At 39.4% G+C, this 17,241-nt stretch overlaps 1 protein-coding gene across 4 annotated transcripts in view; it reads right to left on the bottom strand.

The window, feature by feature from the left end:
• The window catches only part of LOC106088605 (cAMP-dependent protein kinase type I regulatory subunit), a 178,939-nt gene that overhangs the window by 40,987 nt on the left and 120,711 nt on the right, over positions 1-17,241 (bottom strand). Inside the window, exon 1 of one of the 4 annotated variants that reach the window (XM_013254197.2) lies at positions 2,840-2,941. The exons of the other annotated variants lie outside the window; for them this stretch is intronic. Within the exon in view, the coding sequence (XP_013109651.1) occupies positions 2,840-2,848 (9 nt within the window). The 5' untranslated portion in view covers positions 2,849-2,941. Of the gene's footprint in view, positions 1-2,839; positions 2,942-17,241 lie in introns of those variants that run through there. 4 annotated transcript variants of the gene reach the window in all.

Genomic DNA, 17,241 nt, shown 5'->3' with positions numbered 1-17,241 from the left:
ACATGTATTCCAAGGAAATTTTATCTAGAATCAACATATCGAAATTGGAACTTTCAAAAAAGTCATGCACTTTTTTTAATTTGATCAATTAAAAAAATAATTGAAAATTTCCATAATTTTTTTAATTGAACATGAAATTTTTTTTTTTTTGAGTGAAAAGTTTTTCAATTAATTTTTCAAAATTGGAAGTATAACCGACACCTACATGTATTTCAAGAAAATTTTATCTAGAATCGTTTAAAAAAAAAATTTCAAAGCGTTCCGAGCAATAGTTTAGTTGTTGTACTGAAATTTCAGGAAATCGTTAATAAATGCACTGTCTTTTGGCTTGCTTTCCGGGACCAGTAGGAACCACATATGATCCCTTTACCATATTCCACTCGCTCATCACCCAAGACATGGCGTATATCATAATACGTGAATCAAATCGGAAAAGCAGGGAAGTGATAGCTGCATGGAATTTGGTAAATCCAACTACCACAAAGGAATGGAAACCAATCACTTTGAATGAGTTCGATGCTTGGACTCACTAAATCGAATAGTGAACCTCTTGAAAAGTTATGGGCCCCACCGCGCTATGCAATATACAAAACTGCATTGCCATGAGATCGTACGAACTGCAGCAGCGACTTATCAACAGCAAAACTGCGACTATTGATGATATTTGGCAAATTTTTCAGTTTCACTTGACAGCAGCTTACACTCCGCATGATGCAGTGACCGTTGGTGAGCAGTTAATCCCAAACAGAGGTCGCACCCGCTTCACCGCTTATATTCAAAAGCAGAATATCAACATAGTTTTGCTCTTTTTAGTTATCATCAAGACCGACAGAAGGAGCTGCACAGTTCTGATGCCGTTCTGAGTACGGACGGCAGCGTACAACAAGGGGTCTATTGCCATTCCTGTAATAATCCAGCTTGTGCGGAGCATTCAACACTTGTGCATCGATGATACACCTGCACCGATAATATGTTGGACGAGGGACAATCTACACAACAATGGTTAGGTTAGGTTGAAAAGAGGGTGCTGATATTAATTCGCCCCATGCCACTATGGACATACACCTAAGTCAGTAATTGGCTAAGGCAGTAATTGGAAAAAGAAAATTTTACGTTAGGAATTTCGTGCTACTTACAAAATCCTTAATTGTTTTCAATACCACTCCCCTAAGTTGGTTCATGTCTGATATTGCGTCTCCACCTAAGTACCGGTGTCTTTAGCCGCGAAAGCCGGGCAATGACAAAGGAAATGCTCCAACGTCTCATCGTCTTTTCCACATGCCCTACACATGCTATCACTTGCCGAACTGATTTTGCATAATTAAGTTCGTAGTCCTATGTGTACCGTAATGATACCAAAAGCTATAATGACCACCTTCTTACTTTCTTTCAGCAATAGCCTCGTGCTCTCACGATCCGGATCACCCCATAGGATTTTCGCCGTCCTACCGGTTGTTTCGCTGTTCCACAGTGTTCGTAGCCCACGCCCTTAACTCGGACTGTGTCGACCCGATAGGTTTCGGGTTAGCCAAGTTTATTGACGGCAGTCCTCTGACCTTTACTGCCAAATCGTCTGCCCTTTCATTCCCAGTTTAGGGAAACTAAAGACGAGCGTCGGATTTTGGAGCAAGCGGATCGCGACATTGAGGGATGCATAAGCGATCGCATATAATCCATGTGGCCTGGGGCGCTGGGCTAGTAGTCCGTCCCCGGAAAATTATAAGGATTACCCGGAGAAACAAAATAATAGTAAAAACGGACTCCCCGACGACCCTCGCAAACGAAAAAAGGACCATGATCTGCGAGAGACTTTTTAGAGAGGGTGCAGTAAACGCACTGGCGAATTTATTGCAGAAGTACGGCGAATTTATTGGAGTACAGAACGGGACCATTCTGCATAGCTGATTCGGACACCTACCACTTAGAAGTATATCGCCTGCGTAACAGACTGATTCAAATCCCTATTCAATGGAGATCAGCCGTAGTCCATTCGTGGTGTTCACTCATGGCAATGGCAATCAAATGCCCCCTGTGCCATATTATACTTTGTTCCTATATCATGAGACCCATAATGGATCGACATGTTCTTTAGCATTCAGTCTCTGCGAACCCGATCCACCCGGTACTGGTGAAAGGACTGGATCAGTGTATCGGTCCTCATATTATTAAAGGGATCTTTTTCACAATGTTGCAAATTTCTACGGTAATCGAGGGGTTTTCTTTATCGAAGCTTACAACTATCTTCGAAAGTTCCGACGATTGCTCTCATAATCCTTTTGACATTGTCATCCATGTCTTCGGAATCCAATGCTTCTTCGTCAGCATAGCCTTCAGAAGCCTTACTCTGATGAACATTCCGCATAATTGTAGAGCTTTCACAAAACCCTAATTTGAGATCAACCATGGCATATTGTTTTTCGGGCCTTGCACATATTCAAAGTACTCTTAGAGTGTTTCAAGTATTGTAGTTCCTGGTCTTACAAGTCTGCTCTTCAATTCACTGAGATATCAGGATTATCTGCTAATATTTAGAATTATTAGTTGTGGTCTAAGTTGATTTGGCCGACAGCTCATATAACTGTGGGTAGTTCTTTTCACGTATTGTGAAGATGGAACCAATTTCTTTTTTGCACCAATTTGAGAACACACACTATTGAGATGCGTTTTTGCTGCCATACATATGTATGGCTTCAAAGCTGCACAAACACCCACAGACGAAACCAGTAAACCTTTTCCGAGAACTTACCCACTGAAATATGTTTCCCACTGAAATATATCACTCTATACTATACATATGCAAAAATACGCAAAATGAATGTAAAAGTATTTCGTAACAAACCTGTGACATTGTTAAATATGTATGTATGTATGTGTATGTGAGTTATCCAAAAATTCAGCTACGTGTTAGACGATGAACTTTTTTTTTTTTGTGAAGTAAATTAATGTTGAAGTTTTTGAACTTTTTTAAGTGACACTCTGTAATTTGTTATGACTTTCGACACTGGAAGACCTTTTCAACTTTATATATGGCAATTTTTTTTTTTTTTTTTTTTTTGATTGATAATTTTAGGATCCTTTTTTTTGTATGGTGTATTCAATATTTTAATTTTGTGTTTTTGAATATTTTGGAATACTTTTCTATATTTTTGTGCGTTTATACACTCTTTTCATAGAATTTTTCCTTTTATTTTTAAATATTCACTAGAATCACTTTGTTTTACGTTTCCTTTGAGAATCGTATGTTTTGCGAACGCGTCACCAATGTCAACTGAAAAATCGGCCGGCCACTTTATCTAAAATCGAGCTAAATACAAAAACCATAGCAATGACAAAACCAATGTCACACAAAAAATATGTCCGAGAAATTGTTAACAGAAAAGCAAAAATAAATTTTGTATTTATTAGACATCGAGAAAACTAAATGAAAATTTTTTGCTCACACACAAACAAACACACGCATATACAGGCATAAGAGACAAAGGGGTGGTAGCTCAAAAAATATATAAAAAAAAATAAAAATAAAAAAAATTAAAAAAAAAAAATTAAAACAAAAAAATAAAATAAAAAAAATAAAATAAAAAAACAAAAAAAAAAAAATAAAAAAAAACAAAAACAAAATTAAAAAAAAAAATAATAAAACAATAAATAAAAAAAAATAAAAAAAACAAATAAAAAAATAAAGAAAAGCAAATAAAAAAAAAATTAAACAATAAATAAAAAAAATTAAAAAAAAATTAAAACAAAAAAATAAAATAAACAAGTAAAAGCGTGCTAAGTTCGGCCGGGCCGAATCTTATATACCCTCCACCATGGATCGCATTTGTCGAGTTCTTTTCCCGGCATTTCTTCTTAGGCAAAATAAAGGATATAAGAAAAGATTTGCTCTACTATTAGAGCGATATCAAGATATGGTCCGGTTTGGACCACAATTAAATTATATGTTGGAGACCTGTGTAAAATGTCAGCCAATTCGAATAAGAATTGCGCTCTTTGTGGGTTAAAGAAGTAAAATAGAGAGATCGATTTATATGGGAGCTGTATCGGGCTATAGACCGATTCAGACCAAAATAAACACGTATGTTAATGGTCATGAGAGAATACGTCGTACAGAATTTCAGGCAAATCGGATAATAATTGCTACCTTTAGAGGCTCAAGAAGTCAAGATCCCAGGTCGGTTTATATGGCAGCTAAATCAGGTTGTGAACCGACTTGCATTTTATTTGACACAGTGGTTGAAAGTAACAATAAAAAACGTCTTGCGAAATTTCAGCCAATTCGGATAAGAATTGCGCCCTCTAAAAGCTTAAGAAGTCAAGTCCCCAGATCTGTTTATATGACAGCTATATCAGGTTATAAACCGATTTGAACCATATTTGGCACAGTTGTTGGATATCATAACAAAATACTACGTGCCAATATTCATTCAAATTGGATAAGAATTGCGCCCTCTAGAGGCTCAAGAAGTCAAGACCCAAGATCGGTTTATATGGCAGCTATATCAGGTTATAAACCGATTTGAACCATACTTGGCACAGTTGTTGGATATCATAACAAAACACGTCGTGCAAAATTTCGTCCCAATCGGATAAGAATTGCGCATTCTAGAGGCTCTAGAAGTCAAGACCCAAGATCGGTTTATATGGCAGCTATATAAGGTTGTGGACCGATTTGAACCATACTTGACACAGTTGTTGGATATAATAACAAAACACGCCGTGCAAAATTTCATTCCAATCGGATAAGAATTGCGCACTCTAGAGGCTCAAGAAGTCAAGACCCAAGATCGGTTTATATGGCAGCTATATCAAAACATGGACCGATATGGCCCATTTGCAATACCAACCGACCTACACTAATAAGAAGTATTTGTGCAAAATTTCAAGCGGCTAGCTTTACTCCTTCGGAAGTTAGCGTGCTTTCGACAGACAGACGGACGGACGGACGGACAGACGGACGGACATGGCTAGATGGACATAAAATTTCACGACGATCAAGAATATATATACTTTATGGGGTCTCAGACGAATATTTCGAGTAGTTACAATCAGAATGACGAAATTAGTATACCCCCCATCTTATGGTGGAGGGTATAAAAATAAAAAAACTAAAGAAAACAAATAAATAAAAAAAAACAAAAACAAAATAAAAACAAAAAAAAAATAAATAAATAATATTAAAATAAAAACAAAGAAAACTAAAAATTAAAAAAAAAATTAAAAGAAAAAAAAACCAAAAAAAAAATATAAAACTAGAGGCTCAAGAACTCGAGATCCCAGATCGATTTATATGGCAGCTATATCAGGTTGTGTTCCGATTTGCGCCATACTAGTTGTGGGAAATGAAACACTATGTGCCAAATTTCAGGCAAATCGGATAACAATTGCGCCACCTAGAGGCTCAAGAAGTCAAGACCCAAGATCGGTTTATATATGGCAGCTATACCAGATTATGAACCGATTTGAACAATACTTAGCACAGTTGTTGGAAGTTATACCAAAACACCACGTACACAATTTCAAATCGGATGAGAATTGCGCCCTCTAGAGGCTCAAGGAATCAAGACCCAAGATCGGTTTATATGACAGCTATATCAAAATATGGACCAATTTGAACCATACTTAGCGCAGTTGAAAGAGAAGAGAATCGGTTAACAAATGACAATCTAGGCCGAAAAACATGCCCATACCAAATTTGCAGACGATCGGATGAAAATTGCGATCTGTAGTTTGTACACAAATTAACATGGACAGACGGGCAGACAGACAGACGAACATAGCTAAATCGAATCAGAAAGTGATTCTGAGTCAATCGGTATACTTATCAATGGGTCTATCTTTCTTCCTTTTGGTTGTTACAAACAACTGCACTAAGTTATAATACCCAATACCACAGTAGCCATATCAGGTTTTGAACCGATTGAAACCATGCTTGGTATATCTAAGGGGGTTATAGGTATAGTCCTCGTGCAATATTTCAGCGAAATCGCATAAGAATTGCGCCCTCTAGTGGCTCAAGAAGAATATTCGGGAGATCGGTTTATGTGGGAGCTATATCAGGTTTTGAACCGATTGAACCCATGCCTGCTTGGTACATCTGTTGGAGGTCATAGGAAAGGTTCTTGTGCGTGCAATATTTCACCCAAATCGGATAAGAATTGCGTCCTCTAAAGGCTTCAGAAGTATATTAGGGGAATCGGTTTATATGGGAGCTATATCAGGTTTTGGACCGATTGGAACCAATTTCGGTACATCTATTGGAGGTCATAGGAAAGGTTCTTCTTTAGCCAAATCGTATAAGAATTGCATCCCCTATAGGCTTAAGAAGCATGTTCAGGAGATCGGTTTCTATGGGAGCTATATCAGGTTCCGAACCGATTGAAACCATACTTGGGGTCATAGGCAAAGTCATCGTGCAAAATTTCAGCAAAACCGGATAAGAATTGAGACCTCTAGTGGATCAAGAAGTATATTTGGGAGATCGGTTTATATGGGAGCTATGTCAAGTTTTGGACCGTTTGAAACCCTACTTGGCACATCTATTGGATGTAATAGGCAAAGAACGGATAAGAATTGAGCCCTCTGGTGGATCAATAAGTATATTCGGCAGATCGGTTTTGGACCGATTGGAACCATATTTAGTACACCTGTCGGAGGTCATAGGAAAGGTCCTCTAGTGGCTCAAGAGGTATATTCGAGAGAAGTATATTAAGGGAACTATATCTAAATGTGGACCCATTTGGCCCATTTACAATCGCAACCGACCTACATTAATAAGTCGAAATTATTCAAAATTTCATGCGCCTAGATCTACTTCTTCGAAAGTTTGCGTGCTTTCGACAGGCGGATTGACGGAAATAACCAGATCGACTTAAAATGTCCCTAATTTTCAGATACACCCCATCTCGGATATGAGTGGTACGATTTAAGCGAAAATTTGTGTGCTCTTTTATAGTAAGCTAAAAACAAACATTTTGTATCCAAAATTTCGGATACGAATCTGAAATCCAAATGTGGCACCGCCCCAAAACACCTCCCAAAGAGAACAAATTTTTCGACCATGGCAATATTTGGACCGAATGAAAAGTTTTTAAGATTAGAAAACGAATTTGAAAACCAATTTTGGAGCCAAGTGTTTGGGGGACACCTCATCCCATTAAACTCCTCTTAAACCAATAGCAATATGGGGTTTAAAAAAATGGTATTTGAGAAAAGGAGGCCACCGTAGCGCAGAGGTTAGCATGTCCGCCTATGACGCTGAACGCCTGGGTCCGAATCAAATTTTCAGCAGTGGTTTTCCCCTTCTAATGTTGGCAACATTTTTGAGGTACTAAGCCATGTATAACTTCTCTCCAAAGAGGTTCAAAGTTCAGATTTTCATACATGTCCCTTATAAGGTGGTCCTTCGATTTGACGTCTTGAGTCCCTAGAATGTAGCTTCGCTTTATCCGATTAGCCGGAAGTCGATTCCACACAGGAATGGTTCGGGCGAAAAAAAATTCTCTCTATAATGCATTGTTCGGTCCGCTGGCCAATCGTTTACAAACGGGTGTGAGTTCCTCGAATGTCTAGTATCCCTGACATACATTACATCAGGAATAAGAAGATCACTATCAGACAAACACACACCATGAAAGTACCGATAGAACAGCGCCAAACAACCCACATTGCGACGATGATGAAGGGAGGCAAAAGAGTTGGATACCCCACTGTCCCAAATCAACGCCATCGCTCTCCTCTGTACATGGTCCAGTAGCTCCAGGCATGGTTTTGAAGCTCCAGCCCATTTGTACTCCATTTTCGGCCTTATGAAAGTGGTGTAGATGTTAAGAAGATCAGACGGAGTGAAGAAATTCTTAAACCGTTTAAGGAAGCCTAAACACTTGAATGCTTCTTTCGACACTTCAAATACATGTTAAGCCCAACGGACATCACTTTGTATTTTCATGCCCAGAACATCAAGAGCTTCTAATTACTCAACATCTACACCGTTGATAGACACAGATGATCGTAATGGGTCAGCGAATCGTTTGTGGGACAACAAGCAGCACTGAGTCTTCTTTAAAATCTACTCGATTCATTCGACCCCACAACCCGCCTCCATAATCCGCCTCTTGTCCTCAATCTCTCGAAGACTCGGCCTTTGGTCGAATGAGTACGAATGACAGAGACTACTCTCATCCGCAAATGAGTAGATCGGATTCGATGTCTGACCCAACAGATCGTAGATGAAAACTTAGAAAAAGAGAAGCGGAAAAAACAGAGCCCTGCGGTTAACCTGCGGTCGATTTGCGCTCATTGAATGAGGACCCATCTATAACGACTCATAAAGTACGATCTCTGAGAAAGCTCGAAATAAATCGAATGAAGCCATTACCGACACCAAATGCGACAAGCTTTGATAGTAGTGCACTGTGTCAGACCCAAATCAAATGCCTTGGAGATATCCAGAGCAACAACCTTACTCTCACCAAACTGGTGGATTGAGCGACTCCAACGTTCCGACAGAAGTGCCATGGGGTCGCCCGTATAGCGATTTCTGAGGAACCCATACTGTTGGTCGCTGAGAAGGCCATTAGACTCTGGTGATTAACCATGCTCTCCATGACCTTAGAGAGAGCGGAGCATATCGCAATTGGCCGTTAATTCGCGGGGTTATTTGCCTCACCCTTCTTGGGTATTGGCTGAACGTTCGCAAACTTCCAACGCACCAGGAAGACTCCCGCACGGTAGGTAAGGATGAAAAGGTTGCCTAATGGACAAGCAAGCGTCGAAGAACACTTGCGCAAGACAAGTGTTGATATGCCATCTGGGCCCGGGGATTTATTTACGTCTAGATTTTCAAGAACCCTTTTAACTACACGAGTTTGAAAAAATATTTGGGGCATGACGCCAGATACATTTTCGATTGAGGGGAGTGGTTGATTGTTATCCGGCAGGGAAGAGTTCCCTGCAAATATTGTCAGTCAACAGGTTAGCCTTATCAATCGGGTCAGTGAAGGTTTGATTGTCCTAAACAAGAGTTGGAATAGATGAAGAACTACCCTTTACCCTTTTGCACGAACGACCAAAAGCTCTTACTTCCTCGTGTAGAAGCAAGAATCTTAGTACGCAGGCGCTGTAAGCACATTGCCACACGAAGCTCTTGCCTGCTTGCGCACCAGTTCAGTATTGGCATTTTTATCTAAGCGTCAGTTCCTGAATGACACCACTTTCGATCTAACAGCATCTCTGCATAACTGGTTAAACCAACTTTTGACGTTGGGTGTTTTCTACTCTAAAAATGTCTCAAAACCTCATTTTATTCGTTGCACCCTTATATTTCAATATAATATAGGTATTTATAAATATTCTCATCTTAATTTAGAAATGTATAGTTGGATGGATATATGAAAAGTGGCGTAAGTAGATGGAGAAACACAAACTCACATTCGCAACAACAAATTAATATCGCCTATGAGTTATTAAAAATTAAATAACATTTTCTACAAATGCTTTTGCGGACAGAGAATCTTACATTCTCAGTTATTGGCCCTCTTTGGATGTTTAGCAGCTCATGAGCGTCACCATTTAGAATTTTATTTTAAGATTTATATTTAAAATTAAGGGCACTCGTGGTCAGTGATCTTAACGCAACTGAAACTATAAATAATACAAAATATTTCGATAATTTTCAAGTTTTTGTTTTTTCGGCCGTTTAGGGCGAAAATCATTTTATTTTATGATTTTTCGTCTGGTTCTCGTGCGAGACGAGCTTAATGATCAACCATTTTTTTTTTGCATTGGAAAAGGAAAGCCAGAGATCACAACACACCAACCACTATGGGACGCCCTGTGAAGGGCCATACATTGGCTGGTCGTACTTATAGCGAATATACCGCTAAAACCTCTCTACGATGTAAGCACGACACAAACACAAGTTGGACACCTTTCACACCAGCTGTTCTCTACCACTGCACGTGTTTTGAGAGACCTATTTTCCATACGACTACATGGCCTCCATGGTATACACATGCGATTTGTGCATCCCCTACAAACATAAAAAAAAACAATCTTCTGAAAGATTTTTACGCAATTGTTCTTCCGTATGAATCCCGCAATCCATTGCGTATGCGAAAGTTTTAGCAATTCTTCGCGACGATTATTGCGCAACACATTGCATTATAATCGTCCAGAAGATTCATGTATAAAACGCCTGAGTTAACTTTTCGCGATTGTTTTTATTTTCATGCCTGGTGCTCGTTTAGGACTTGTATTGAATTATGTTCTTCGATGTTTTGCTTTGAAGGGACATCTTTCACAACACCAAACCGAATTCTCACTTGGTTTATATGACGACTAATACAAAAAAATGAAGTTTTTTCGTAGTTGTTATGTTTTTGATGAACAACTAATCATGATAAGCATTTTTAGATCTTCCCACCGAATAAGGCTCAGCTCTTTTGGACCCATATTAAATGAATATTCCAAAACACTTATTTGTTACTCGTCCAGGAGAGTAATGCGCGACTCTTCCAGAAGAGTTTTTTATAAATCTTCGACAACGCTCATTTGTTACTCTTCTACACGATTCTTGCGCGATTTTAAGATCTTCCAAGACTCTTTTGACTTACTCTTTAGTAACTCATGTGGAAGATTCGCGGAACTTTCTTCCAGAAGATTCGTCTTGAGGACACAACTTCTCACGACTGGGGAATTGTCTACGAGCTTGTTCGCGAACATAACCTTCATCTAGAAGATTCTCAGAAGATAATAGTTTGGCGGTCAAAAATGTCTGCAGCGTCTTTTGAAAGTAGTATTGTTGTTGTTGTAGTAGCAGTGTGTGGCACACTGAGGCGGCAGCCCTTGCCGATGAAGGAATTCATCGGGTCAATCCGGTACATACAACCGGCTGCCATGGGATTGTAAAGTTGTATTGATGGCTTCGAACGCAAGAAGACCGCAACCTTTCTCGCTATCGCTCCGTGTGTTTTCGAATCCCGGCCGGTCTCTACCACATTTTTTTTTTCAAGTTTTTTGCCTTTTAGTTCGAAGGTAATTTTATTCACCATTTTTCGTTTGTTTCACTTCCAAGACGAGCTTTATGATCTAAGATTGTTGCAATGGAAAAAGAAAGCCAGAGATCATGACACACAAAATCGGGGCATACGTTTGTAGGAGGGCTATATCTATTTATTTAGCGTTAAAGGGCTTTAACGAACTTCCCTTATCCAATTTCAGCGACATCGGCCAAAATCAAGACTCCTAGGGATTCAAAACAGTCAAATCGACGCCACATGACCATCGAAGAGATATGTCCACATTAAATCCACTAAAAACAACGCTATCGCAATTTCGATAGACAAACGGGTGGACATAGCTAGAGCGACTTACAAGCCCAAGCCTATAAAGAATGTCCTTTAACGGAAGACCCACTTCTAGTTGCAGAAATACGGCAAGTAAACACGAATTTTAGAAGGTGATTTTCCTAAAACCACCCCACACCCATTAAAAGTTTACAACATCCACAAAAGTTTTGAGCAAAATGTTTTAGGAATCTGAACCTGAAATATTCGCTCCAACCTTAACTCTATGGGGAAGGTCCCAGCACGGGATAGCTGTAAGCACCACCCGGGCCGGAAGATTGGGGTCCGATCTGTATGGTATTCATTGCTGTCACGAGAAGCTTAGCTGTGAGCTACCGGGCGCGTTCAAAGGTTGTGAATAGTGGAATGTTCCATACAGAGTAGCTGTAACTGCAGTCGCGGGCAATTCAGCGGTATCGAGCGGAGAATCTCAGTGAGAGGTCGGGCGGCACCGGCTCTTGCACAAACACTAAGTGCCTATGATGCTCGCAATGACAAGGCGAGTTAATGGGGCCTTTAAATAACCAATGGTCACCCTGTTCCTGCGGCGATCGGTTCTTTGGACCGGAAAGAGCTTGCTCACCTACAGGAGCTTGACGAGGATCACCACCTCCCACAGGAAAATATGGCTACAACAGCAACAAGGTAAGGTTACGTTAGGTTTAAGTGGCAGTCTGCCTTTAGACAGAGAGAAGGAGAAGGAGCGAACCATCCACATCGCTTAAGAAAGACCAACAACTTGCAAATGTTCACATCAGCTAGGTCAGCCACAATGTCCAGAGGTATTAGATGTAGCATTAAATTCAGTGCATCAGATGGTGTCGTTCTCAGTGCGACTGTGAAGCACAAACAAGTCATCCTTTGGATCCGGTTAAGTATTGAGCAGTGGGTGGACTTTTTAAGCGCCGTCCACCAGACCACAACACCATATAGCGTTATAGGTCTGACAACTGCAGTATCCCAATGCATGACGCGCGGTCTAAACGCCCAACTCTTGCCAATGGATCTCTTGCAGATGTACAGGAAGTATACCAGTAGCTGCCATGTTTATGTCCAAGGATCTGTTGATTAGGCAGTAACTTTTCAAATCTTTCTGCTTAACATAATTCTTATGATCATTAAGCTCGACTCAACTTTGGAGAGTAAACAAATTCCAAGACTAAATTTCCCTCTCATATCAATGAGTGCAGTCGCATTAAAGTTTAAGCTCAACGATAAGGGGTCTCCCTTTTTTTGTGTCGAGTCCGAACATGGCAGGATACCTCACAAGTGAAGCCAGAATTAATAAGGGGATAACCACCGCTGAACATTTTTTTTCTGAAGACCACGCTGGGGCGTGACCCAAGGCGTTCGGCGTTCTGCGTCAAAGGCGAACATGCAAACCTCTGCGCCACGATGGCCTCCGAAAGTAATTAGTAGTTTATAATTATATGGAGTTTGAAATATATTCATCGTGTTGGGTAAGCAAAGATTGGGCTGATCGAAATGTACGCGTTTTTACTTTTTATACCCACCACCATAGGATGGGGGTGGTGGGTACTTCTAGTCATTCCGTTTGCAACACCTCAAAATATTCGTCTGAGACCCTCTAAAGTAGATATATATTTCGGATCGTAAAATTCTAAGGTGATTTAACGATGTCCGTGTGTCTGTCCGTCCGAGCTGAAATTTGTCACAGATACGTATTTTTGCTGCACGCAGGTTAAGTTCTTGGACGGACCAAATCGGACCATATTTAGATATAGCTGCTATATAGACCGATCTGCCAGTTAAGGGTGTTAGGCCCACAAAAGCTGCATTTATTATTTCATTGAAATTTAAAACATTGATTTGATGTAAGCCTCCCGACGCCCGACCCAAATACGGCTCAGATCGGACTATATTTAAATATAGCTGCCGAACTGCCGATTTAGGGTCTGAAGCCCATAAAAGCTGCATTTATTACCCAGTCGGTTGAAATATTGAGCTTTTCTGGGCCTCCCGTTATCCGATCCAAATATGGTCGAGATCGGACCATACTTAGATAAAGCTGCCATATAGACCGACCTGCCGATTAAGGGTCTTAAGCGCATAAAAGGCGCAATTATTATCCGATTTCACTGACATTTTAAATGATTAGTTGTTCTAAGCCTCTCGACATCTGACCCAAATATGGTTCAGATCGGACTATATTTAGATATAGCTGCCATATAGACCAATCTGCCGACTAGGGGGCTTGAGCCCATAAAAGCCGCAAATACTGTCCGATTTCGCTGAAATTTGAAATGGTTAGTTTTTTTTATGCCTCCCGACATCCTACGTAAATATGGATCAGATCAGACTATATTTGGATATAGCTGCCATATAGACCGATGTACCTATCAAGGGTCTTAAGCCCATAAAAGGCGCAATTATTAGCTGATTTTGCTGAAATTTGAAATGGGAGCTGCTCGAAGCCTCCCAACGTCCGACCCAAATATGGTTCAGATCGGACTATATTCCAACATAGCTGCCGATCAAGAGTCTTAAGCCCATTAAAAACGCATTTTAAACCAGATTTCGCTGGAATTTGACACAGTGACTTGTATTTAGCATCTTGCCATCCCATCAGCATATGGTGCAGATCACACTATATTTAAATATAGCTACCATATATAGCGATCTTCCAATTGAGGGCCTTAGTCCCATAAAAAACGGTTTTGTTGCCCGATTTCGTTGAAAATGTGACTTGTATAAGAGTTCTCAGGACCTCAATCAAATATGACCAGCCACGTTTTGCATATGACAGTGGATATTGTAATGGAGTTGTTATAAAAGATGATGATAAATTTATTCATATTGGTGGGTATCCAAAGTTGGGCACGTCCGAACTTAGCACGCTTTTACTTGTTTTAATTGCTTTTTAATAAAAAATCTCTACAATTATTCAACTTTTACTTTCAATTTTAATAATTGTTTTTTTTATAATTTCCATATTTTTGGTTTTTATTTAACTTCATCACATTATTTAATTCAATTAATTAATATTTTTAAATTTGAAAGATTTAATTAACCACATATCCCACGTTTCCACTATATGAAACGACAAAAACCCTACATTTGCTGAACTTTTTTTTAATACAGCTCATTTAAACAGCTCATTCTATAATTAACGTGTTTAGTGCTCCAACAATGGCATTTTGTCTAAAGCGCAGAGAAGCAAACATAATTTATGCGTTTGAAAAAAAAAATAAATTGGAAAAAAAATACACCATGTGATCTAACAATAGAAGAATCATACAAATGGCATCAACACGAAAATAAAAATTGTGTTTTTATAAATAAAATAAAACTTTTTGAAACAATCAATTAAAAAAAAAATGCACAAAATTATTGGCAATATTTCTGAGTGGGTTTGTTAAACAGAAGACTGCCACTCTAATATAAGCCAACCCACTGGCAAAATTTTTTTATGTAGGCTACTTAAATGCACCCTGCCTTCGTCACACACCAAACAGACACACACACACGCATTTTGTCTTTAAGATTAGTCCAATCCTCAGTGAGTAATTGCAAGAAGAGGTAATTCCTATGATGACCGTTGACAATTTATTGTTAAATTGCTACACACTTCCGCTGTGAATGCTTTCGTTTGCATCAAACCTACACATAACACACACACACACACGCACACCGGTACCGAAACCGTCTTAGTAGAGCGCACGCTGTCAATGTTGTCGATGTTGACGGTTGTAGCTCTTAATTACCACTAATGCGCTGCGCTGCTACTACAACTGAACTACTGCTGTACTGCCGATCCATACAATTCATGTTATAGCGATGCGCCTAGTTTGCTAGTTTTTGTATTGTGTACTTGACTAATGTTTGATATATGTTTGAGCGCTCCACCTCCTCTCTCTCTCTCTCTCATGGTGCAACTAACAAATGCTTTCGTATATATGTGTGCGAGTGTGTGTAGGATGAACACTAGTTGCAAACTAAACTTAGCCATTGAGTGTCATTGGTTGAAAGAAAACTTCCAAGACATGTGTGTGTAATACTCATCACATACATGTACAAGTTAACACTTAGGGTGTTATCAGACTATATGTTCTTGTCTTACTATGACATGTCAATTTTTATGTATCATTAATTTTCCATTATGTATGTCAAAACTGACAATTTACATACGATTCATCACATTTGCTATCACACTAGTATGCCATATTCCTATGACATAATTTAAAAATGTAAGCAAAAGCTAATTTTTATATGGGTAAAAATTATTAAAGTTGTGAGAAAGTTGTTATACCCTCCACCATAGGATGGGGGTATACTAATTTCGTCATTCTGTTTGTAACTACTCGAAATATTCGTCTGAGACCCCATAAAGTATATATATTCTTGATCGTCGCGAATTTTAATGTCGATCTAGCCATGTCCGTCCGTCTGTCCGTCCGTCCGTCTGTCTGTCGAAAGCACGCTAACTTCCGAAGGAGTAAAGCTAGCCGCTCGAAATTTTGCATAAATACTTCTTATTAGTGTAGGTCGGTTGGTATTGTAAATGGGCTATATCGGTCCATGTTTTGGTATAGCTGCCATATAAACCGATCTTGGGTCTTGACTTCTTGAGCCTCTAAAGTGCGCAATTCTTATCCGATTGGAATGAAATTTTGCACGACGTGTTTTGTTATGATATCCAACAACTGTGCCAAGTATGGTTCAAATCGGTCCATAACCTGATATAGCTGTCATATAAACCGATCTTGGGTCTTGACTTCTTGAGCCTCTAGAGGGCGCAATTCTTCTCCTATTGGAATGAATTTTTGCACGTATTATTTTGCTATGATATCCAACAACTGTGCCAAGTATGGTTCAAATCGGTCCATAACCTGATATAGCTGCCATATAAACCGATCTGGGATCTTGACTTCTTGAGCCTCTAGAGGTCGCAATTATTATCCGATTTGCCTGAATTTTGTACGACGGATTCGCTCATGTCCATCAACATACGTGTTTATAATGGTCTGAATCGGTCTATAGCCCGATACAGCTCCCATATAAATCGATCTCTCTATTTTACTTCTTGAGCCCCTAAAGGGCGCAATTCTTATCCGAATTGGCTGACATTTTACACAGGTCTACAACATATAATTTAATTGTGGTCCAAACCGGATCATATATTGATATCGCTCTAATAGCAGAGCAAATCTTTTCGTATATCCTTTTTTGCCTAAGAAGAGATGCCGGGAAAAGAACTCGAAAAATGCGATCCATTGTGGAGGGTATATAAGATTCGGCCCGGCCGAACTTGTTTAAATCATAAAGTTGATTGTTTTCGTTCAACTGATAGAAAAACAACTGATTTCTTTATGTTTTGTTGTCAGAAGAAATAGAGCACCACTCTAATCGAAACAAGTAAGAGCGTGCTACGTTCGGCCGGGCTGAGTCTTATATACCCTCCACCATGGATCACATTTGTCGAGTTCTTTCTCATATTAGGCAAACAAAGAATAATGAATAAGAACTGTTTTGCTATTGGAGCTATATCAAGTTATAGTCCGATTCGGACCATAGATGAATTGAGTGCTGAACATTGTAGAAGTCATTGTGTAATATTTCAGTTCATTTGGATAAGAAATGCGCCGTGAAGGGGCTCAAGAAGCAAAATCAGGAGATCGGTTTATATGGGAGCTGTCTCAAGCTATAGATCGGTTCAGACCATATTGGACACGAATGTTGAAGGTTACGGGAGAAGCCGTTGTACAAAATTTCTGCCAAATCTAAAGAAGTCAAGACCAAGATCGGTTTATATGGCAACAATATCAGGTTGTGTACAAATTTGCGCCATGCTTAGCACAGTTATTGGAAGTCATAACAAAACACCTCATGCAAAATTTCAGCCAAATCGGATGAGAATTGCGCCCTCTAGTGGCTCAAG

Source organism: Stomoxys calcitrans, chromosome 1 (assembly GCF_963082655.1).
Source record: "Stomoxys calcitrans chromosome 1, idStoCalc2.1, whole genome shotgun sequence".
In the NCBI taxonomy this organism is placed as follows: Eukaryota; Metazoa; Arthropoda; class Insecta; order Diptera; family Muscidae; genus Stomoxys; species Stomoxys calcitrans.
This window is presented reverse-complemented; position numbering and strand designations above follow the sequence as displayed.